This window comes from Podarcis bocagei (genome assembly GCF_964188305.1).
Source record: "Podarcis bocagei genome assembly, chromosome: 4".
Classification (NCBI taxonomy): Eukaryota; Metazoa; Chordata; class Lepidosauria; order Squamata; family Lacertidae; genus Podarcis; species Podarcis bocagei.
In genome coordinates this window covers 88,868,301-88,892,238 of record NC_138128.1, presented here as the reverse complement: position 1 = coordinate 88,892,238, position 23,938 = coordinate 88,868,301, and the positions used below count along the sequence as shown (strand labels likewise).

Here is a 23,938-nt window from a genome sequence, read left to right as displayed (position 1 = left end):
ATGCAAAATAATAAGATAATAATAGTAATGACCTGGCCATTCTCTTCAGTTAAATGGTGGTGTGTTATAAAGATGCATCTATTCCAGGGGTCAGCAACCTTTTTCAGCTGTGTCCATCATCCCTCAGACCATGTGGGGCTACCGGACTATATTTTTTGGGGGGGAAATGAACGAATTCCTATGCCCCACAAAGAACCCAGAGATGCATTTTAAATAAAAGCACACATTCTACTCATGTAAAAACACCAGGCAGGCCCCACAAAGAACCCAGAGATGCATTTTAAATAAAAGGGCACATTCTACTCTTGTAAAAACACACTGATTCCTGGACCATCTGCGGGCCACATTGAGAAAGCGATTGGGCCGCATCCGGCCCCTGGGCCTTAGGTTTCCTACCCTTAATCTATTCGATAGAATTATTGGAAGACTTTCCTGGGAGGAATCCTCCCCCCCCAATCAATATAGCAGTTGGCAACAGATTGGGGGGCGGGTATCAGATTACATAGATACTGATGTGATCACTGCTGAAAGACAGTGCTGATCACTGCTGAAAAACAACAACAACCCAAACAGCTCTCCTTTGTGCATTATAACACTTGGCATAGTATTTGCATGTCTGGAAATGTCAAGTGTGACTGAGCAAATCTGGAAAAGGGTAATCATCATAGGCTGTTGTTCTGTTCCTGTGGCTCTCCCTGCCTCCCACTGTTTGATTGTCAGAAGGGCAGCAGCGCTGAAAACCTATTCGAGACGAATTGAAAATTAGAACGTTAGACTTTTTGTTTTCCTGTCTTCAACTGACCTTGCCATGGATATTACTTTTCTTCCCCTTGGGAAAGGAGAAAGGGCTGGTCATAAAAAACAATGGGAACATCTGGGAATTTGAGAAAGCTCTGATTAGGCAAAAGTGTATTCTCGCCTCCTCCAAATGCAAAGGAGCAGGAAAGAGAGCAGTTCTTGCCTTGATGCTCAGCTTAAATGAGTTGATGAGGCCCTCTGGAATTGTTTTCCTCCATGTCCTCAACAGTCCACAAGTTCCAGAATAACTAGGACTTTGACATTGGAACGGACTCCCACGAGAGGTAGCAGATTCTTCTTCCTTGGAGGTTTCTAAGCTGAGGTTGTATGACCAACTGGACTAGTTGAGATTCCTGCACTGAAGGGGTTGGGACTTGTTAGAGGAAAAACTTCTCCCTTTCCCTTATGCAGTATTCCAGAGCCCGTACAGAGTCCTTAAGTGGGTTCCCTATCAGTAGGAGAAAATAACAGAGGCCAACCAGAGTATATTGAGAAGCAAAGTGGCTAGTAAGCCTGATCTTTATTCAAGGAACTGTTGCAACAGGGTCCCCACTCACCATGCGCAAGAGGGAGGAGAACCCTGAACAATGGTGCACAAGCCCTTATACAGTGGTACCTCTGGTTAAGAACTTGATTCGTTCCAGAGGTCCGTTCTTAACCTGAAGCATGCTTTTGCTAATGGGGCCTCCTGCTGCCACTGGTGCACGATTTCCGTTCTTATCCTGGGGCAAGGTTCTTAACCTGGAACAACCACTTCCTGGTTAGTGGAGTTTGTAACCCGAAGTGTCTGTAACCCGAAGTGTCTGTAACCTGAGGTACCACTGTATAGACTTTTGAAACTTCCCACCCTGTAGCCCAAGACCACCCAAAAAAAAAAACTTCATACATACATCACAGAGGGAGGTGGTCTACAGCAGAAATGACTGATTGCATTACCTGGGAAGTCTGGCCATTCTTTTGTGATGGTTAATACTTTAGTTCCTGAATCCAGGTCACAGGCTCACCCTAGTCATACACAAATGCGCCCTTAAGACAGGATTTGTAAGAAAAAGACGATGGGAAGGATTTCCCCATTTGCCTCCCTTATTGCAGAGGAATATTTGAGGTCACTAGGAGAGTCAAAATGGCTTCAGCATTGCTCTCCCGTACTATTTTCAGACACATGGTTCATATATTTAGATATGTGTGCATATATGAATATTTATTCTATATTTGAGAGCTTAAAATTCTTATAACAGACTAGATGACCCCCGGGATCCTTCCCAGCTCTGAGATGTTGTGATTCTCCGATTCTATGTAGAACTACTTTGCAGAGTTCTTTTATGTGGGGAGGGGCCCTGTCAGACCAGAGTCCCTCCCTGCATGGACGAACTTTATCATAAATTGCTATCCATGGAAAACCCTTTCCCACGCTGTCCAAAATGGGGAAGCATTTCTGCCATGCAAGCCTGCACACACACACACACACACACACAGAGAGAGAGAGAGAGAGAGAGAGAGAGAGAGAGAAATGTTCATGTTAGCCCGTGTGTCCTTCTGTATTCTTACCTTTTGTTTCAACACGTTCTGGGATCCATACTGTGCAAGAAGAGAATGTCCAGATGTATTTATATAATAACCTGCAGAAAATGGGGGTGGGGAGGTGTTGTGTTGGTAGAGCTGTAAATAGTAATTTCAGTGCATCAGCGCTCCTAAAATACACCTCTCTTCCTTTTGTGGGCTGGAAGTATTTTGCTTGGCTTGCAGAGATTTCATAGTACTGTTTCCTTGTAGTTTGCGGCACTAACTGGAAGTACTTGCTTCTCTGAGTGAGGAATGCCAACTTCCTCAACTCCCTTTTAAAACTAGCCTGTGGCTTAGTTGCCTAGTCCTTATCCCCAGCCAAAAATGAACCTAAGTATGAAACTGTTGCATTTGCTCATATTCACCGCTTCTTCCCTTTCCTTGGTTGTGTGCTTCCATATTGAAATTTCGACTGTAAGCTGCTTTGACCACCAGGAACCTGAATTCTTGTTTATGTTGCAGTGGCTTGGGTTCAAGTAAGCTGGTGTGCTAGCAGAAGTTAGTGCAAGGGCTCCCACTAGTGCAGTGGTGTTTTCTTCCCCCTGTTCCCCAAATCTGCTCTCAAGGGTCAGGAGAACCCCCCCCCCCCCAGAGCAGTACATGGGGGCAGGCGAAATGGGATTTGCTTGCTCTGGCAAAACAATCAGAGGGGTGCAATGTTGAATTCCTCCCTTTGCTCACAAAAAGGTAAAGGTACCCCTGACCATTAGGTCTAGTTGCGGACGACTCTGGGGTTGCGGGCTCATCTCGCTCTATATGCCAAGGGAGCCAGCGTACAGCTTCCAGGTCATGTGGCCAACATGACTAAGCCACTTCTGGCGAACTAGAGCAGTGCATGGAAACGCCGTTTACCTTCCCACCAGAGCGGGACCTATTTATCTACTTGCACTTGACGTGCTTTCGAACTGCTAGGTGATCAGGAGCTGGGACTGAGCAACGGGAGCTCACCCCATTGCGGGGATTTGAACTGCTGACCTTCTGATCGGCAAGCCCTAGGCTCAGTGGATTAGACCACAGCGCCACCTGCGTCCCCATAACTGTGTAAATAATAGGAAGTGGGTTTTTATGAGGAACATGAAGGAGGAAAAAGAACTCCTTGCCCCCTGACTCTCCCGCCTAGTGGCCGAAGAAACCCTTGAGTTTCATATCATTGGGAGCGTCAGGGATGACTTCTGAGTCACCAGTTATGATGCAAGATACCAAGTATTGGCTTCCTTGTATTTGTTGTGGTCATTGGGCCAGGGAGTGCACAGTTTCTCCTTGGCACTGTGTGCAGTAAGGCACTAGGGCTGGGTGATACATCGACATAAGTTCCGAAAGCAGTTCAAAGTCCATATTGTGATGTCTGTTTCATAATTTTTGACCTGGCAATATATTGTGAATCATGATGTGATTTTTGCATCTTGCGCGCGCGCGCACACACACACACACAATGCAGAAAAAATGTGAAACCAGCCAGTGCCTCTAAGATAGCTCCATCCTTATTTCAGACGTCGTGATATATCAGTATATTGTGATGTTTAGCTGGTGACGTATTGTGATGTTGAAAACCAAATATCACCCAGTCCCGTAAGGCACATTCATGTATTAAATGTTATAGGTGAAGAGAGGCATCTGAGACATGGCAATGGTGGATTTTGCTTGATTGTCAACTAGTAGCTAGCAAATGGCTTGCACAATCCCTTCTGAGCTGATCCAAACTGAAGCAGATTGAAACGGGGAAATCCACCGAGTGAGCGATTGAAATGTCAGAAATCTACAAGGTACACTACAGTGACAAGCTTGTCTCCAGATTTTTCCAATTATCCCTATCCCCAGGCATCAGTCTAGGAGGCAGCTTCTGTTTTGTACTTACATAACATATTCTCTCATGAATTATTATTATTATTTATTGTGATATAATGTTGGTGCAGTAAATATTTAAGAGCTTGTTCCCAGCATAAAAATCCAGAAGGCGTACAGCCCAGTTTTCCACAACAATATTTAAACAAAGCTGATAATTTCATCTTGTGGAGTTTGTTTGTTAGTGAACCAGTCAAGAAGGGTCTTAAGTCTTTTACTAGGGAACGGAGTGTGCTTGCCATTGGTGCATTTATTTTGTACGCGGACCTTTTAAGTGATTTAGTAGCACAAAGAGCAATTCAGTGGCGTTTTAACGCTTTTCAGGGTTGCATGTTGAAATACAGCGCTTCCAAGTGCCCAAATCGTTTCACTTACATTCCCCTTGTAACAGCAAGCATGTTAAGGCAGGCCAGTCATAATATTTATATTGTAGATGTGGGGTTGAGGCTGAGAGTGGCCTGCCCAAAGCCATCCAGTGAGCTCTGGGTTCAAATTTTACCCATGGGCTTCCTGTTCCAGAACCCCTCTGCTGCAGCATCTCTCTGCCCAAGCCCACAAGCATGCACTAGGGAGGAATTGGTTGAGCAGCGAATGTGCTTCATTCCATTCTTGTAACGTGACCATGTTAGATGGGAACCCTTCAGATTTGTGACCGTGCTAGTGTGCTGTCACTTTAGTCTGCTTCATTCCAATGCCTTGGGTATCCTTCTCCTCTTCAGAGGAGCGTTCGAAATTAGCCAGGAGCCAGGAGCTTTTTGCACCTGGCTACCAGCTACTTGCAACCAAGTGAAAATGCCTGGATGCTAGGTGACATCACCATCTGGAGGTGCATGCCTGGGAATCATTGGGTTGTGCCTGTTTTCGCACCCTAATTCCACATTCTGTAGAATTCTATCTGTTATATTTTACCTGCATAATCGGTATGAATTTCAGGAACTAAAATGCTTTTTCTGGGCAGCCTGAGCAGGAACAGTGAACAACATTATAGTTTATTGTTCCAGCTTGCCTTCTCTGCACCCCTCTGCCCTGCTCATGGTTGTGAAGAATATTCTTACCTTATGAATGGTCCGTGTCACCATTAAGAAAAAGAGACTGGAACAGGCCAATATATATTTGGACTGTCCCTGGATCAAGCGACTTTTCTTCTTGAAGTGTTCTCAGAGCTCTTAACCCGGCTCAAGGTGGTCCTCTGAACTAGCCAGATCTTTAAATGAGAATCAATCAGTCAGTCCATCACTTGAAAAACACAGTGGTACCTCGGGTTACAAACGCTTCAGGTTACAAACACTTCGGGTTACAAACTCTGCAAACCTGGAAGTAGTACCTTGGGTTGAGAACTTTGCCCCAGGATGAGAACGGAAATCGTGCACCGGCAGCAGCAGGAGGCCCCATGGGCGAAAGCGCGCCTCAGGTTAAGAATGGTTTCGGGTTAAGAACGGACCTCCGGAACGAATTAAACTGAGGTACCACTGTAAGACTTTAGAGCTGTCTAAATGGCAACTCGACATTCCATTTTGGTGACTGTAACTTTTCTTTAAGGAGCCATTTGGCACCTAGCTTATACAATGGTACCTCAGGTTAAGTACTTAATTCGTTCCGGAGGTCTGTTCTTAGCCTGAAACTGTTCTTAACCTGAAGCACCACTTTAGCTAACGGGGCCTCCTGCTGCCGCCACGCCGCCAGAGCACGATTTCTGTTCTCATCCTGAAGCAAAGTTCTTAACCCGAGGTATTATTTCTGGGTTAGCGGAGTCTGTAACCTGAAGCATATGTAACCCGAGGTACCACTGTATATCTGAGTTTCTAGCACTGCTCCCGAGTGCCAGGTAAGTAGTAAACCATGGGAACAGGAAAAGCTGTTCATATTTTGACTTTATTAAGAAATTTACATTGCAATTCTGAAGCGGGTGATTTTTAAAAACAACTTTTCTTTGCTTCTGCTGCAGGTTGGAAAAGAAACCGTACAGACAACTGAAGACCAGATTTTGAAGAGAGACATGCCTCCTGCATTCATTAAGTAAGAAAATAAACATTGCAAGTCTTGATAGTGGTTTTAGAAACGCTTCGGTAACCTTGTATCAGTGCCGTACTATTTTGGAGTGCAAATGAGACCTCCCTTGACTGAATGCTTCTCAGTAAACAAACAAACAAGCAAAAATCCCTGCACATAGCAAACTAATACATCAGGAACAAGATTAGACTTGTTATTCATCAGAGATTTGGGTTAATTTGGACTGGACTTTGTAATGTGGTCTTAGCTGTTCCAATATCCCGCTTCTTCAGTACAGAGTTCTCCAACAACTAGCCGCACAAATAATATTTTTCTCCCTAAGATAAAAGTCCCTTTTAGTTTGGATGACAGTCTCAAGGGGTAGCGTGCCTGCTTTTCTCTGTGTGCCCTTGGTCTGGCTCAGATTTTGTTTGATACCTGAAAGCTAATTGACTGGTGCTCGTAATTAACTTCATGCATCGGCGCAAAAGATATAATGATTTTCTTCTTGGAGGTTTTGAAGGCGTGATAATCACTTTCGTTATCATTAAGCCAATTTCCTTGACAATGTCAAATATAAATTCCTTATTGAAAAAGGCTGTTTCTGGCCAGCTTCTGAATAGTGTGTGTTCTTTATTAGTTAAGGCAGATGAAGGTTTTGCTAAATTGTTGGGGGTGAGAGCATCCCATGATGTGGGGCAGAAAGATGTTGCCTCAAACACATGAATGCCTTTGCCAGGAGGTGGGAAATCTGGGGCAGTGAAAAAGCTAAATGGAAAATTGTATGAAGATCTATTTGCATTGTGGATTATTTTGAATATTTGCTTAGTAGCTTCTCTGCCTGCTTTAAATATCAGATATACTGCCCTATGATTACATCCAACTTTTTCTCTAAAGCATAGGAAGATCTAATTATGTCTTGGGATTTCATAGTGTGAATGAGAGAGTATAATATGTTGCATTACACACCTGTCAACATTTCTCCCATGAAACTAAGGACATCCTATTTCATAACAATAACAATGATAATTTTATTATTTATATACCACTTTTCTGCCTGGGTTGCCTCAGCCGCTCTGGGCAGCTTCCAACATATATAGAAAACACAATTAAACACTAAAAAAATAGCCCAGATGTCTTCTAAAGGTTGTATAGTTTCTTATCTCCTTGGCTTAGGGGGTCACATAACTCCCTACCAACCAACATTTCTCCAATGAAAATAGGGATAGCCTAATGGTTTTCCCAGTAGTGATGTATGGAAGTGAGAGCTGGACCATAAAGAAGGCTGATCGCCGAAGAATTGATGCTTTTGAATTATGGTGCTGGAGGAGACTCTTGAGAGTCCCATGGACTTCAAGAAGATCAAACCTATCCATTCTTAAGGAAATCAGCCCTGAGTGCTCACTGGAAGGACAGATCCTGAAGCTGAGGCTCCAATACTTTTGCCACCTCATGAGAAGAGAAGACTCCCTGGAAAAGACCCTGATGTTGGGAAAGATGGAGGGCACAAGGAGAAGGGGACGACAGATGACGAGATAGTTGGACAGTGTTCTTGAAGCTACCAGGATGAGTTTGACCAAACTGCGGGAGGCAGTGGAAGACAGGAGTGCCTGGCGTGCTCTGGTCCAGGGGGTCACGAAGAGACGGACATGACTAAATGACTAAACAACAACAACAAAGGAAAAACGGGACATTCTGGGATCAAATCAGAAACCGGGATGGCTTTTGTTGATCTGAAAATAGGGACACATGGAGGCTCTGGTATTACTGCATTTAAGTGAGATGAACAGGGTTCTCCTTAACAAGCTGCAGTTACCAGGATGCTTTGGGTAAGGTTACCAGATTTTTTCCAATGAATCCGGGGACACTTTTCAACTTCAGTGGATTTTGTATGGGGACTGATTTGTAAATCCGGAGACTGTCCCCGGGAAACGGGGACGTCTGGTAACCTTAGCTTTGGGGGAAGCCATCACTGTTGGAAATGGCATGATACTGCTTTAAACGGACAGCACAGATAGGGCCTAGGGTTTGAAAATGCCATTGGACACAACAGCAACTTTTGGAACTGGTGGACACAAAAAGCTGTGACACGGGCGATCCATGATCAGGTCTCTTTTCGCTTGACTGTTGTTCTGGGGTGGTTAACCCTTATCCCTCCCCCTACAGTCTTTATTTGATTTAAACCACCTTTCAAAGCAGCTGTGAAGGGAAATAGGGACCCACATTGCATCCTTCTCTCCCTCCCTGTCTCTCCCCCCAGCTAATAGCAGTTGCTTTGGTGGTTGGGGGGGGGGAGGGAGGTAAGTTTTAAATTGGGGAAATGGCCTGGCTGCTTTTAGGCTGTGGGTACCACATTAGGGACCCCTGTGTTATGACATGTGAGTCAGCTGTTCAAAGTCGTCCCCAACCCTCTGGCTTGTTGTCTTGGATCCCAACCTATGTTGCGTTCCCAGTGTCGCTGGCTATATTCACACTGAGGTAATAAATATATTTTGGGGCTGTAACACACTGAAGACTGCAGGTGAGGGCTTGCCTTAATGAATGTTCCTTCATGGGGGGGGGGGGATTGATCAAGCAAGCTTCTTTGCTAGGGAGAAGACTAGGCTGAACCCTTCTCTGTAACCATTTTCTGTGTGGAAGGGGTTAATTGCATATGGGGAAGGGGTTCAGCGATGTGAACGATCTGTAATACAGTGGTACCCCGCAAGACGAACGCCTCGCAAGACGGAAAACCCGCTAGATGAAAGGGTTTTCCGTTTTGGAGGCGCTTCGCAAAACGAATTTCCCTATGGGCTTGCTTCGCAAGACGACAGCCCATAGGGAAATCTCCGGGACAGCGGGGAAGCGCAGCGCGTCTTCCCCACTGTCCTCGGACCTCCTCCCGCCGCCCGGCTTCGGAACGAATCTCCGATGCCGGGTGGGGGGGGGACGCCTCCTCCCGCCGCCCGGCATCGGAACGAATCTCCGATGCCGGGCGGGGGGGGGGAACGCCTCCTCCCGCCGCCCGGCATCGGAACGAATCTCCGATGCCGGGCGGGGGGGGGGACGCCTCCTCCCGCCGCCCGGCATCGGAACGAATCTCCGATGCCGGGCGGGGGGGCGGGGACACCTTCTCCCGCCGCCCAGCTTCAGATGGCTTTCCTGAAGACTTGGGGTGGGAGGAGGGTTTTCCTTCCCACCGCCAACATTCAGAATGCTGTTCTGAATGTTGGCGGTGGGGAGGAAAAACCCTCCTCCCACGCAAGCCCCGGGAACAGAGGGAAAGCGCTGCGCGCCTTCCCCTCTGTTCCCGTACCTGTCCTGAAGGCTTGCGGTGCGGAGAAAAGCCCTTCTCCGCACCGCCAGCCTGGCAAGCGGTTTCCCTAGGAGCGCATTAATTGATTTTCAATGCATTCCTATGGGAAACCGTGCTTCGCAAGACGAAAAACTCGCAAGAAGAAAAAACTTGCGGAACGAATTAATTTCGTCTTGCGAGGCACCACTGTATATAGGTCCAAAATGGCTCTACCATCTCTGTGAGAATTGTTTGCCTTCATTGCAACTTCATTGCAACTTAGCACCTCAAGATTAATAACTACGGCTTGTATGTAGTCAAACCTTGATGCCAGTTGTAAAATCAGATTAGCCATAAGAATAAGAAGTAGTTAACCAAAGTCAAGACCTGCACAGGCACAAATAGGAGAACTTGAAGGAAGTGGTGTGAAATAGGCAAGAGAATGATACATATGTTCACTCCTGCAGAAATAATAGTATTTTATTTTTAGATACTGAAGTTCTACCTTAAAAAAATAGCGCTGTGTTTTTATCTGGAAAGGACGTAGATGTTTTAGCACACAGGGCTCTAGTGGCATTTACAAGATACTTGGCTGCTATCTAAAACCAGCCAAGTGAATTATATTTAATCTTTTGCTAAATTTGGCTTGTAAATAGGATGTTACTCTCTCATCTGTGTTACAGCTTAGTTCGCACGTCCCGTAGCTTGCTGTCAGTGCAACACATCATTTTGTGTATTGAACTCGACAAAATCCGCAGATTTTATCAACAAGTTGGTCGTGGCTCCAGCATTATCTTGCATTATGCTGATCAAAAAATTACTGTAGGTGAGAATTACGTTGCAGCTCCGAGTCCCTGAGCTACCAAAAGTGCTCAGATCAGTGCTCCAGGAAATTAATTATTGTGTACATTGCGAGAGCATATTGTCTGATTTCAGACTTGACGCTTTAGAAAACTCACTGTGAATAAAAGGAAAGTAACCGTTTCACAAATGGCATTTTGATAATTTTGGGCTTAGAATTCTTCCTATAAGGTAATGGCTTGTTTTAACGATATTTCAAGCCAGCAAATAATGTCAGCCTGCCCTAGCTGATAGTCAAATGGTCTAGACTATCAGGAGTCATTTTCCCTGGTTAAAGCATAATTTAAAAACAACAACCCAACCACCTCTGAATGCCAAACCTGTATGAGTCATGCACACATTTTTGTATTCCAATCAGAACAGAACTGAGTGAAAGCAGGCCGGTGACAGTTCCTCAAGCTTCCTTCTTCTCCCCTCCCCTCAGGGCAAGATGGTCCTTCAGATAGCCCTGGGATGATAGTTGGGGGGAGGAGGAGGTAGATTCTAAGGTACATGAGCAAGGAGAGAGATTAATTGACAAACGGAAGCTATGGAGATGTCCCAACAAGTGACCTGCCCCTCCTGCCAATCTTTGAAAGAAGAGGTGGGGCGAGCTCCCAAGACTCGCTCCATTAAGGCATGCCTTTTTAGGGAGTGAAACTTAATTTTGCAAATTTCTTCAGTGAGGGTTCTTAAAAATAGGCTTCTGAGTGTGAGGAATTCAAATCTGCTGTTTTTGAGATTAGCTTGGTAAGTCTGCGTTTGCTGAAGAAGCATATAATTTGCTTTCGGAAAACCAAATAATTTTAATGCTGCGATGCTTAATGATGATGATGATGATGATGATGATAATAATAATAATAATAATTAATAATAATAATAAAATATAACATAACTGCAAGTATTGGGCAATCATTTTTAATGATTTCTGTGCAATTTCGCACACAGTTTACTCGCCAAGCAAAACTAAATTATATTAATTTAACTGAAATATCTTTTGAATCCCCAAGTCATGTTACAACTTTTTAGGACCCCTCCTTTTTGGAATATGAAAGTTGAAAAATTCAACGTGCCCTGTTGCTGCATAGTTCCACCTACAAAGGTGGTGTCTGGTTCTCGATGACAAAGCTGGGTCCTGCCCCTCTGCCTCCAGCAAGCAGCTTTTAAACCAAAACGGGCCATCGGTTAATAGTTTTTAAATGCATAGAATCATAGAGTTGGAAGAGACCACAAGGGCCATCGAGTCCAACCCCCTGCCAAGCATGAAACACCATCAGAGCACTCCTGACATATGGTTGTCAAGCCTCTGCTTAAAGACCTCCAAAGAAGGAGACTCCACCACACTCCTTGGCAGCAAATTCCACTGTCAAACAGCTCTTACTGTCAGGAAGTTCTTCCTAATGTTTAGGTGGAATCTTCTTTCTTGTAGTTTGGATCCATTGCTCCGTGTCCGCTTCTCTGGAGCAGCAGAAAACAACCTTTCTCCCTCCTCTATGTGACATCCTTTTATATATTTGAACATGGCTATCATATCACCCCTTAACCTCCTCTTCTCCAGGCTAAACATGCCCAGCTCCCTTAGCCGTTCCTCATAAGGCATCGTTTCCAGGCCTTTGACCATTTTGGTTGCCCTCCTCTGGACACGTTCCAGTTTGTCAGTGTCCTTCTTACATTGCACCTTGGCATGTAATGTGTAGTTTCCCCCAAACATTGGCCTTTTCAACATACGTCATACATGCTTCAAAGGAAACCAGCTTTATGCAAGAGGAAGGACCATTGCTCGGGGCAGAGTGCATGCTTTGCCTCCAGAAGGTCTCATACTTATTCCCAGCAGCTGGGAATCACTCCTGTCCAAAAGCGTGGAGAAGTGCCTCCAGCCCAGGGCTAAGGGTACTACTAAGAGCTAGATGGACCAATCTTCTGTTTCTGTGTTTTACATTTTAACTAGAAAACGCACCCTGGCATGGGAGTAGGAGTAAAGGTAAAGGTAAAGGGACCCCTGACCGTTAGGTCCAGTCGCGGATGACTCTGGGGTTGTGGCGCTCATCTCGCTTTATTGGCTGAGGGAGCCGGCGTACAGCTTCTGGGTCATGTGGCCAGCATGACTAAGCCGCTTCTGGCGGACCAGAGCAGCGCATGGAAACACCTTTTACCTTCCCGCCAGAGTGGTACCTATTTATCTACTTGCACTTTGATGTGCTTTCGAACTGCTATGTTGGCAGGAGCAGGGACCGAGCAACGGGAGCTCACCCCGTCCTGGGGATTCGAACCGCTGACCTTCTGATCGGCAAGTCCTAGGCTCTGTGGTTTAACCCACAGCACCACCCGTGTCCCTTGTAGGAGTAAAGAGGATATGTTAAATAATCTGTGTACAGTGTGAAGGAAGATGGTCTATTACAGTGTTTCCCGGACAATTCCCATCATCCCTGAAAACTGGTCTTGCTAGTTAGGGATGATGGGAGTTGTAGTCCAAAAAATCAGCTGGAGAGTTTGGGAAGCACTGGTCTGTAGTCATACTGCTCCAGAGTTGGCTCCCGCCTGTCCCCTACAGGTAGAGGGACTGACATTAATTTCTCTCTCTCAATGGTTTCTCCTAGGGTGGAAAATGCTTGCACAAAACTTGTACAGGCCGCGCAGATGCTCCAAACGGACCCTTACTCAGTACCTGCTCGTGATTACCTCATTGACGGATCAAGAGGCATCCTTTCTGGGACATCGGACTTGCTTCTGACATTCGATGAGGCTGAGGTGAGCTTTCTAATGCAGTACCTGACTGCAAATTTAGAGCGCTTGCCTGAATATCAATTTCTGCATTAGTGGTTTATAAAAGCATGATTCATAAAACCAGGGCTGAGTATCGGGGCTGGGGAGGGCTTTCCCTTGCCCTCACTGAGTTGCACACCATGTGCAAAATTCCTGGCTTCTGTGCACAGAACCTGGCTTGTATTAAGCTAGAGTTCCCTGTTATGTCTAAACTGCGGCTCTGGCATAATGTTGTTAACAAGTCAGGAAAGTAAGGTAGAGTGATTCTGGCTAAAATCTGCATGTCACAAGAGACAAAGGCAAAGGGAGAGGAGAAGTGCGAAGCGCACTCCTGGCTTCATAAACACGGTTTATAAAGCCCCCAACAGTTGTCTGAACCACAGCATTGAAAAGTCAGAAATGCATTAACTTGTCACGATGGTATTACAGTTGTACCTTGGTTTTCGAACAACTTAGTTTTTGAATGTTTTGGGTCCCGAACGCTGGAAACCCAGAAGTGACTGTTCCGGTTTGCAAACTACTTTTGGAAGCCAAATGTCCGACAAGGCTTCCGTGGCTTCTGATTGGCTGCAGGAGCTTCCTGCAGCCAATCAGAAGCCACACTTTGGTTTCCGAATGTTTTGGAAGTCAAACGGATTTCTGGAACGGATTCCGTTCAACTTCCAAGGTACGCCTGTACGTGTTTTTTAAAGTAAGATTTTTCTCACCAGTACTCTTTACGAAGTTTATTTCTGCATGTTTTGAATTAACATTACAGCATGCGGCTCTGGCATTGAGAATAAATGCAAGTTGTTCCTTAGCAGGCACAATGACTGTGTATTTTTTCAGTGCTTTTTAGTTAGTACTGTGGGGGCATAGGAGAGGTGCATTAAAGCAAAGCTTATCAGCCATGCTATGAATATCCTTGGCACCTGATTTATTAGCAATTACCCTCCCATTTCTTATTGATACCATTGGAGATAATAGCTCTTGAAATTATGGAGTAGTTAATTTGCCTTCAGGGAAGCTGATTTCTGGAAAGTGCTCGCTCTTTCCCCATCTTTGTGATTTTGATAGCGTGTTCTCAAACTTGCATTGTCACGCTGGAAATATTAAACGGTAATATAATGCAACTTTTGGCTAAAAGCTTTAAAATGGAACATTCTCTCCCGTGCTGTGCTTAATTTCACACATTCAACAGTGCTCATATAGCATCTAAATATAGAAGGCATACATTTTATTTCAAGGGATTTTGCATTCATTGCTGCACAGAGAACATTACAGTGGACCCTCTGGATACGAAAAAATCCGTAACCAGAGGCGCTGCTTCTGCGCACGCGTGCGATGTGAAAGAGTGCTTCTGCGCAGCACGATAGAGCGTTTCTGTGCATGTGCACGGCGTGCAGAACGTAACCTGAAGGTTGTGTATCCAGAGAGGCACGTAACCCGGGGGTCCACTGTACTTGAAAGAACATGATGGGGGAAAAGCATTCTCGGAGGCAGTCGTGTGCAACTCTGCAGGCAGCTTTTTCTATTGAGGGTAATGGGTAGAGCATTGCACCTACCAGACATTCATCCCAGAGCAGCTAAACGTGGTGTTTTATTGTGAGGGAAAACAGACCTGTTGCAAAGTATGCGGAACAACACACGTTTGTTGCCCTGAAAACAAATACAGTGGTACGTTGGTTCTCGAATGCCTTGGTAATCATACATTTTGGCTTCCGAACACCGCAAACCCAGAAGTAAGTGTTCCGGTTTGCGAATGTTTTTCGGAAGCTGAACATCTGATGCAGCTTCCGATTGAGTGCAGGAAGCTCCTGCAGCCAATCAGAAGCTGTGCCTTGGTTTTTGAATGGTTCTGGGAGTCGAAGCGACTCCCGGAACGGATTAAGTTTGAGAACCAAGGTACCACTATATGCTGGAAAGCACCAGATGTTTGTTCAAATCGCTTTCACCATGCCGTGGCGTGTCTCTCCGTATTGCCACTGATGTTGTGCATGCTCTGCTTTTGATCAGAAGCAGTGCCTTTAACTTGAAGCCATGTTGGCCCGTTGTGATAAAAGGAAAAAACACTAATGATTACCTTTTTTATTATTATTTAAGGTCCGTAAAATCATTCGTGTCTGCAAAGGAATTCTGGAATACCTAACAGTGGCAGAGGTGGTGGAAACTATGGAGGACTTGGTCACCTACACAAAGAACCTAGGGCCAGGTTAGACATTCCCAGTATTCCTCTTAGTGCATTCTAGCAATGTTTTTACCTGGCACCTTTAATAATGTGGAGATTTTTCTTTCTCTCTCTCTCTCCTGAGCTATGGGAGGCACCATCGCTTAGTGGCCAAGCTCATGTCTTGCATGCCAAAGGTTCTAGCTTCAAACCAAAAGGCTCTACCTGAAGCCTTGTCCCTGCCAATCCGTGCCCAGTACTGGGTGCAAGGCCACTGCAAAGGAAGAAACCTCGCTTGTGAGAGTAAATAGATCTAGAACTCATTGGCTTGAAATGGGGCATTGCAAACTTTAGAGTCTCTGTGGGGTCCATGTGTTTATAATCAGCGTTCGAAATTCTCCAGGCACATTTTGCACCTGGCTACCGGCCACTTGCGACCAAATCAAGGTTCCCCGTCGCCAGGTTGGTGCCTGATGTCTCCACCATCAGGAGGTGCGTGCCTGCAGATCCTTGGATCTTGACTGTTTTCACATACTAATACCACATCCTGTGGAATTCTGTCAGTTAAAATGTTATCTACACAATCAGAATGAATTTCAGGAACCAAAAAGCCGTATTGAAAAATACGGCTTTTGAGCAATTCCGTTTTGGCAACTGCTGTCATCATCACCATCACCATCACCATCACCATCATCATCATCATCTGCGGTTTACAGAATAAAATCAAAATATAAAACCGCAAAATCTATAATCAAAATAAAAACAACAATAGTAAAAGGTAAAGGGAACCCTGACCATTAGGTCCAGTCGTGACCGACTCTAGGGTTGCGGTGCTCATCTCACTTTATTGGCCAAGGGAGCCGGCATACAGCTTCCGGGTCATGTGGCCAGCATGACTAAGCCACTTCTGGCGAACCAGAGCAGCGCAGGGAAACACCGTTTACCTTCCTGCCGGAGTGGTACCTATTTATCTACTTGTACTGGCGTGCTTTCGAACTGCTAGGTTGGCAGGAGCTGGGACCGAGCAACGGGAGCTCACCCTGTTGCGGGGATTTGAACCACCGACCTTCTGATCGGCAAGTCCTAGGCTCTGTGGTTTAACCCACAGTGCCACCCGTGTCCCTAAAACAATAACCCCCCCCAAAACCCCACATTTTAAAAGAGCATAGTAGCCGTTGTTTAAGGAGCCATTTGGCTCCTAGCTTATATACCTGAGTTTCTAATGCTGATTGTAATATTTCACCTATGTGTTTTCTTGAAGTGTGAGAAGTGTTACCTCCCTGGAGGTGCTATATGAACAAAACCTTTGCGATTTGTGCCATCCCCTTCATACTTTGTGAACCGTTGACCCTAAAGTGGTAGCAGCATAGAGAGGCACTTAACCCTCTTTTTCCCCTCTAACCAGTCTGCCAAAGCCAGCAAACAGTCACTATTTGTGGGTTATGACAGTGATAGCCCTGTTTTTAATTCATGAGCCTGCATTGTCCGCATATAAATTGGCAGCGGAGAGCGGGGGACAGGATGGGATCACAAAATCCTTAACTTCTAAAGAGAAGAGTTGGATCCTTCCCTGCTCTATCTCCCTGGGTCCCATTGCTTCAGGTACTTTTCCTTCCAGCCCGACTCAGTTCAGGAGCTCTTTTATTCTGGCATGCCCCTACTGATGTTAAACTTAGCCCCTCTAGACCTCTCCCACTCTCCCCTTAAATATGAATGGGGCAGGCAGGCAAATACACAAATGCCTCTGTCACATCCACTTTGACAATGAGGAATGGCCAAGAGGAATGAACTGTTCCTGAGCCAGAAATGGAGTCAGAAAGGAATTCAGAAGCAGGACGGGCAGACAGGCATTCCCCAGCCAGCTCGAAGCTGCTGGAACCTCTTTGCCTCTACATGGAGCAGAAAATCAAGGGATTCTCCAATATCGATTAAAAAAAAATGGTGGTAGGGAAAGAAGCAAGCATGTCTCTGTGTTCAAGGGAGGTACGCAGAAACACTGAATTTTTAAGAGCAGATGAAGGACAAAAATGGGGTGAGACCGTGTTGCTTGCAGCCAGAGACAATGTAAAGCATTGCCCACAGCAGCTGTTTCAGATATTTAATACATCAGGCTGTCAAAAGTTGCTTTAAGTGAGTGCTTTGCTCTCAACTTGGAGGGCAATGAGGTTTCCACCCTTTTTTATGGCCTGACTTTCTAATTTTCTGGGACTTCGTAGGAAGTGGAGTTTTCTCGCTGAAGGCCTGCCTAGCCAAGGCGCTGGATAAATTCAAGACTTGGAATATATATTTTATCCTGGTGGAGGCCTCTGTTTAGATAACACTTACTCTAGTCGATGTGTCTTCTATTCTGGGAGTTCTGTCTGCCTTTTGCTGGCAGGCCTTGCTTTCTTTACACTCTCTTCTCACTTTCTGAACGTATCGTGGCCTGAAGAGTTTGTGGGACAAATAGTTTCTGGCTTCCAACTCTACTCCAAACTTGCCCAAATTATGTGATGCTGTTCCAATATCTGCCTCTACTCTTGCAATCCCATAGGCTGCCCAGTTGCATCAGATAACTGTTCATCTTTTTTTGTTTTGTTTTGTTATTCCCTTCCTAATTAAACACATCATTAACGTTGGATATGCTGACCCGCATTTCTATTTCACAGAAACAAGATGGCATGAAAGTGAAAGGAATTTTTTTTTAAAAAAATAGAAGCATAAAAATTAAGGGAAATAATTTCCATGCTTCTGTTTTAGAAACATTTCCTGTCCTTTTTGTTTACGTGTTTTGTTTTGCTCAGTTGCTCTAGTAGTTTTGCTGTGGTTGTTTATTTTTCATTGGCTATCTAGGTCTGCTGGCTGCAGCCGCAGTCATCTCCTTCCTATTGCTGCCACCTTTTTGGGCATGACCTTGTCTGGTATGCTCATAATATTTGGATCACTGTCTCCCAAGAGATGTGCAGACGATAGTTGAGGGAAAAAATATAATCGATGTGCTAAGTTGGGAACATATTAAGACTCGTAGCATTAAAGCCCTATACGGCCTAGGAGGACCGCCTCTCCTGGTATGTCCCAAGGAGGACCTTACGGTCTTCAAAAAAACATCTTGGAGGTCCCAGGCCACAGAGAGGTTAGGCTGGCCTCAACCAGAGCCAGGGCTTTTTCGGTTGTGGCTCCAATGTGGTGGAATGCTCTGTCACAAGAGACCAGGGCCCTGCGGGACTTGATATATAGATATATAGGTACCACTGCAGCGGGAAGGTAAACAGCGTTTCCGTGCACTCTGGTTTCCGTCACGGTGTTCTGTTGCGCCAGAAGCGGTTTAGTCCTGCTGGCCACATGACCCGGAAAGCTGCCTGTGGACAAACGCTGGCTCCCTTGGCCTGAAAGCGAGATGAGTGCCCCAACCCCATAGTCGCCTTTGACTGGACTTAAGGGTCCAGGGGCCCTTTCCTTTTTACCTTTACATAGAAGACTCCTCTTCCACAAATCTGCATGTGGGTAAGCTATATGAGATGGTGACAGCACCAGAATGGAGCTTGAGAGGAGTGACATGTCCTCCTAGGACAAACTTGTGGGGTCACCTCATATATAAAGCAGCCTAAAGTCCCTGCTCTGGAAAGTTCATTTAAAGCCTAGAATAGCATCACATGCAGGAGTTTCTCTCTCTCTCTCTCCCCTAACCAATATAGTGTGTATGGAATTGCTGTTCTGATACGCAGGATGAATTTAAGTCTGTCAGCCACTCCACATAGTGAATGCATAGGTCTCTTCAGATTTCTTGTGTGTCGTTCATATTTTTGAAGATTCCCTCTTGCAAGAAGCATCTTGCATGACTAGCTCATCAGGGGGGACGGGAGGGGAAACCTCTCTCCCTAATTTGCTAGTACCCAAAGGAGAGGGGTTTAGCCTATCCCACATCTTAAGTCTTATCTGCAGTATGAAATGCTGTAGCTTAAAAATCTAATGTTTATTTCTGTATGATGTGTATAACCTAATCAATAATCACACTTGGAAGCGCGGTATAAATTCTTTGTTGTGATGCTTGCAACAACCTTGTAAGGTCGATCAATATTATTGTGTCTGTATTGCAGATGTGAGCAGAGGCTGAGAGAGAGATTGGCTTGCCTAAGACCGCCTAGTTAGTTCATAGCAGAGGTGAATTTGAACCAGGAACACTTGGATCCATAGTTCAGCCTCTTAGCACAGTAGTATGCAAGCTCTAATATATGGATATGTGGCTTCATAAGAAGTTTGGGTTCCAGATTAGGCTACCCTTGATGTATGTTTCTGACATAAGCTAAGCCAGGCATAGGCAAACTCTGCCCTCCAGATGTTTTGGGACTACAACTCCCATCATCCCTAGCTAACAGGACCAGTGGTCAGGGATGATGGGAGTTGTAGTCCCCAAACATCTGGAGGGCCGTGTTTGCCGATGCCTGAGCTAAGCTAATGGCATGCTCTGTGCGTTTCCTTAAGCAGACATTTAATGAAATGTCCAAAGGGCCACAAATTGCTGATCTGATGTCGATTTAGTATTGATTTTTGTGTTTTAAAAATGCACGTTGCCTTAGAAAATAGCATCCCTTGAACACTGGGGATATACTGTTTGAATTAATAGTTGTACAGAATCTTTGCAACTGCGGAAATGTAACATTTAAAATTGCCGTTCGGCGTAATCTTCTTCTGCTTGAAATTGCAAAACCGTAAGGGAAATACCGTATCGCTTCATGACTTCCTTGACTTCCTTCACACAGGGATGACCAAGATGGCCAAAATGATTGATGAGCGGCAGCAAGAGTTGACTCACCAGGAACACAGAGTCATGTTGGTGAACTCCATGAACACCGTGAAGGAGCTACTGCCGGTTCTTATTTCTGGTATTATTTTTTTGCTTTTCCACAAGCTTTAAAAGTACTCTGAAATGCATTGGCTTGTGTTTGTGCCTGCTTCATAAAACCACGTAGGAATAAAGCTGCTCAGGTAAACGCACGTTGAAAGGCTTTTGGAAACGGAAGCTTTCAATGTGCCTTGTAAACCGACTATGGGTAAGTTAAGCGAGTGGTTTTATTTGTGGCTGCCTTGGAAGAGAAGGTTGTGCCTCCCAAATTCTGGCTTGCATATCCTGTGCGTCTCCTATTTAAGCTCTCAGAGCTGATCTCACTGTGACATGTGAACTGATGGGCTATTTATATGTAATTATATCTGTGATGCTTCTCTGTAACTGAACACTTTATTTACGGCCTGATTCTCATTGAGGTAGACAGATTGGTTCCCTCTTTTAATGAGAACTAAGGGAAAAAAGGATATATGCAATAATACGTCCTGCTCTGCCATAGGGTAGGAAACCATAGGTGCTGCTGCTATTTTGTATTTAAATTACATGGGCTATAGCCCTCCACTGTCCCCGAAACCTTCCTTGCAAGCATTACAGTTGCTGTTGGTGGGAAGAGGCCCGTTTAGCTTGAAAAATAAATAACAATCTAGCACTTTGTTTCTCGTTGAATTGAAAACGCCTGAAATTAAACTGGATGTCATAGTAACTTTAATTAGCTTCAAATCTTTGCTTGCCAGAATGCCACCGATTTAATTTGAACAGTAATTATCTTTTCTGCGCAACCCACCCTCCTTTTCCGCTATCAGGCTTACAAAGTGACAAATTTATCAAAATGCAATTACGTTTAGCTGACGCACCTGGAAGGAAACCGAATAGAAGCAAAACATCCTATAAGAAAGAGACGGCAACCAAAACTGACTTTAAGTCATAGCTACCCAGCCCTTGAAACCTTGGAGAGTAGCTAAAGTTTCCGCTGACCGTCTCAGAGAGGCAAAAGAGGGTCTGGCAGGTCATCTTCCGCAGTGAATTCCCCCTATTTTTTAGCGCAGCTCTTGAGATACAAAGTCAGGGCCAGCCTAACTTCGCAAGCGACCAAACTGGTACATGTGATCTGACATGTGTACCCCATGACTTCTTCCAGTGCCACAAAGGATGCTGGGGTGCAATTCAAGACGCTGGTGATCTAAAGGTTGCATCCCGGTATCCCATAATACTGCATAGGATTAGGGAGGGCATGCCTCTGTGTAGGGCCAGTACTTTGGCTAGCCATGCATTCAGTTGGTCCTGCACTGAGTTTAACTCGGTATTCCGTGCATGAACTGGGCAGTTTGAGTGAGGCTGCAGCAGAAGCAGCTGGTACTGCATTGCATGGATTGACGGCTAGGATGGACGTCACAAACAATTCAAGTTTGTCAAACTTAAACATGCATTCTTGTTAAGTGCGATAAACATACAGTGGTGCCTCGCAAGACGTAATTAATTTGTTCCGCGAGTTTTGTCGCCTTGCGATTTTTTTCGTCTTGCGAAGCACGGTGTCGGGAAAGTTTTGGAAAAGCTTCAAAAATCACCAAAGTCTTTAAAAACCTCAAAAAAGGCTACCACACCGCATTCTATGAGTTGCTCCTCAAAGTCAAGTCGCAACTGTATTAACGGTGTTAAGAAAAAGGAAACAAACTTGCAAGACGTTTCCGTCTTGCGAAGCAAGCCCATAGGGAAAATCGTCTTGCGAAGCAGCTCAAAAAACAAAAAACCCTTTTGTCTAGCGAGTTTTTTGTCTTGCGAGGCATTCGTCTTGTGAGGTACCACTATAATGGGAGATGATCATCTACTGCAGAGGTGCACAAACCAGGCTTTTGTTTTTCATAATAATTTTTATTAGTTTTCAATTTTCAATCCAAAAAGAGACTCATTATAACAATACCACTTATTATTATTACAATTATTAATATCAATAGTTCAAATACCGAATTATATAATTTAGAAAAGGTGCTAGAATTGATGGCTTGATTATTCGCTTTATTTCTGCATTCCAAAATCTTACTAATTTCCATTACATTCCGGTCATCATAATAATCCCTTCTACAACAACTGCGATATTAATAACTTTTATTCATGTTGACACATTAAATGATTTATAAAACTGCAAGTGAGGAACTCAAACTACCCTATTTTTCGCTCTATAAGACGCACCAGACCACAAGACGCACCAAGTTTTTGGAGGAGGAAAACAAGAAAAAAAATATTCTGAATCTCAGAAGCCAGAAAAGCAAGAGGGATCGCTGTGCAGTGAAAGCAGCAATCCCTCTTGCTGTTCTGGCTTCTGGGATAGCTGCGCAGCCTGCATTCGCTCCATAAGATGCACACACATTTCCCCTTACTTTTTAGGAAGGAAAAAGTGAGTCTTATGGAGCAAAAAATACGGTATATCCTTGTTCTTCCTGTGTGTGGCTCAAACCAGGCTTGTTTGATCCATATATATATTTTTTGGTCAGATTGACAAGGCCTCTACCAACCAGAACCATGTGCAAATGCCACATCATTAGAACTAAAGGACAGGGCTCCCCCATGCACGCTGTGAGCTTAAGAATTTGTTTTCAGAATCAGAACTGAACTCATCTCACAGTACTTTCACTCAAAAGTCTATTCTGGTTAGCTTCCTTCATTTTAGCAGCCAGATTTTAGCTGAAAAGAAGTTGCTTTGTTGTTGCTCTTGTCAAAGAGTTTGGCATCAGGAAGCTTTGACGATCTGCTGCAAATCACCCAGAGATCGACCTGTGTATCTCTTATCTGGCTTCTGCCCATCCCAGATCTGCTGTGATCATAACTTAATTCTTCTTCCTGGTTTTAGCCAAAGAGGCGTTTTGTACAGCATATTGCATAATAACCTTCTGATAGGCCTTTCTGTGTAATCTTCGCAGCTATGAAGATTTTTGTAACAACAAAAAATTCCAAAAGCCAAGGAATAGAGGAGGCCTTGAAAAACCGCAACTTTACAGTGGAGAAGATGAGTGGTGAAATAAATGAAATCATCCGTGTTCTGCAACTCACGTCCTGGGATGAAGATGCTTGGGCTAGCAAGGTGGGTTTTTTGGTCCAGTTTCGGAACAGCATTAGAATTCTCCAGTCCCAGTTACAGTACCTGGTTTCAAGAAAACGTAATCCTTACTTGTAACAAGTCACAAGGTGATGCTGGCTGATTTGGTGTAAAATACCTTCTTTAAGATGGTATTTAATAAATACTTTGTTAGTAACAAGTAAGTTAGCTATAGAGGGACACAGGTGGCGCTGTGGGTTAAACCACACAGCCTAGGGCTTGCTGATCAGAGGGTCGGCGGTTCGAATCCCTACAACGGGGTGAGTTCCCGTTGCTCGGTCCCTGCTCCTGCCAACCTAGCAGTTCGAAAGCACATCAAAGTGCAAGTAGATAAATAGGAACCACTCCGGTGGGAAGGTAAACGGTGTTTCCGTGCACTGCTCTGGTTCGCCAGAAGTGGCTTAGTCATGCTGGCCACATGACCCGGAAGCTGTACACTGGCTCCCTCGGCCAATAAAGCGAGATGAGCGCCGCAACCCCAGAGTCGGTCATGACTGGACCTAATGGTCAGGGGTCCCTTTACCTTTAAGTTAGCTATATTAAGACTATTACAGCATTGCTATGCCTCCTTCATACAAGCGAATTGTATTTGTATTTTAATTATTATTATTTTTTTAAAAAAAAATGGCATCCCATTAGGAGAACCTCAAATTGTGTGATACTCCAAGCCATGGTTTGGAGGATAGAAATTGAACTATGGGCTTGAGTGTGGCCTGCTCCCTGCCCCTTTGGGTGCAGATTCCCTCTTTGTTTCCTGTGGATTATGTAATCATAATTTGCCATGATGTCCAAATAGACGTATGCTTAGCA

General features: G+C 44.7%; 1 protein-coding gene across 4 annotated transcripts in view; it reads left to right on the top strand.

The window, feature by feature from the left end:
* VCL (vinculin) overlaps positions 1-23,938 on the top strand; it is an 86,021-nt gene that overhangs the window by 21,939 nt on the left and 40,144 nt on the right. For all 4 annotated transcript variants that reach the window (XM_081191571.1, XM_081191572.1, XM_081191573.1 and 1 more), the window contains exons 2-6: positions 6,149-6,219; positions 12,904-13,054; positions 15,152-15,260; positions 19,955-20,077; positions 22,953-23,113. In XM_081191571.1, the coding sequence (XP_081047697.1) occupies positions 6,149-6,219; positions 12,904-13,054; positions 15,152-15,260; positions 19,955-20,077; positions 22,953-23,113 (615 nt within the window). The remainder of the gene's footprint in view (positions 1-6,148; positions 6,220-12,903; positions 13,055-15,151; positions 15,261-19,954; positions 20,078-22,952; positions 23,114-23,938) is intronic.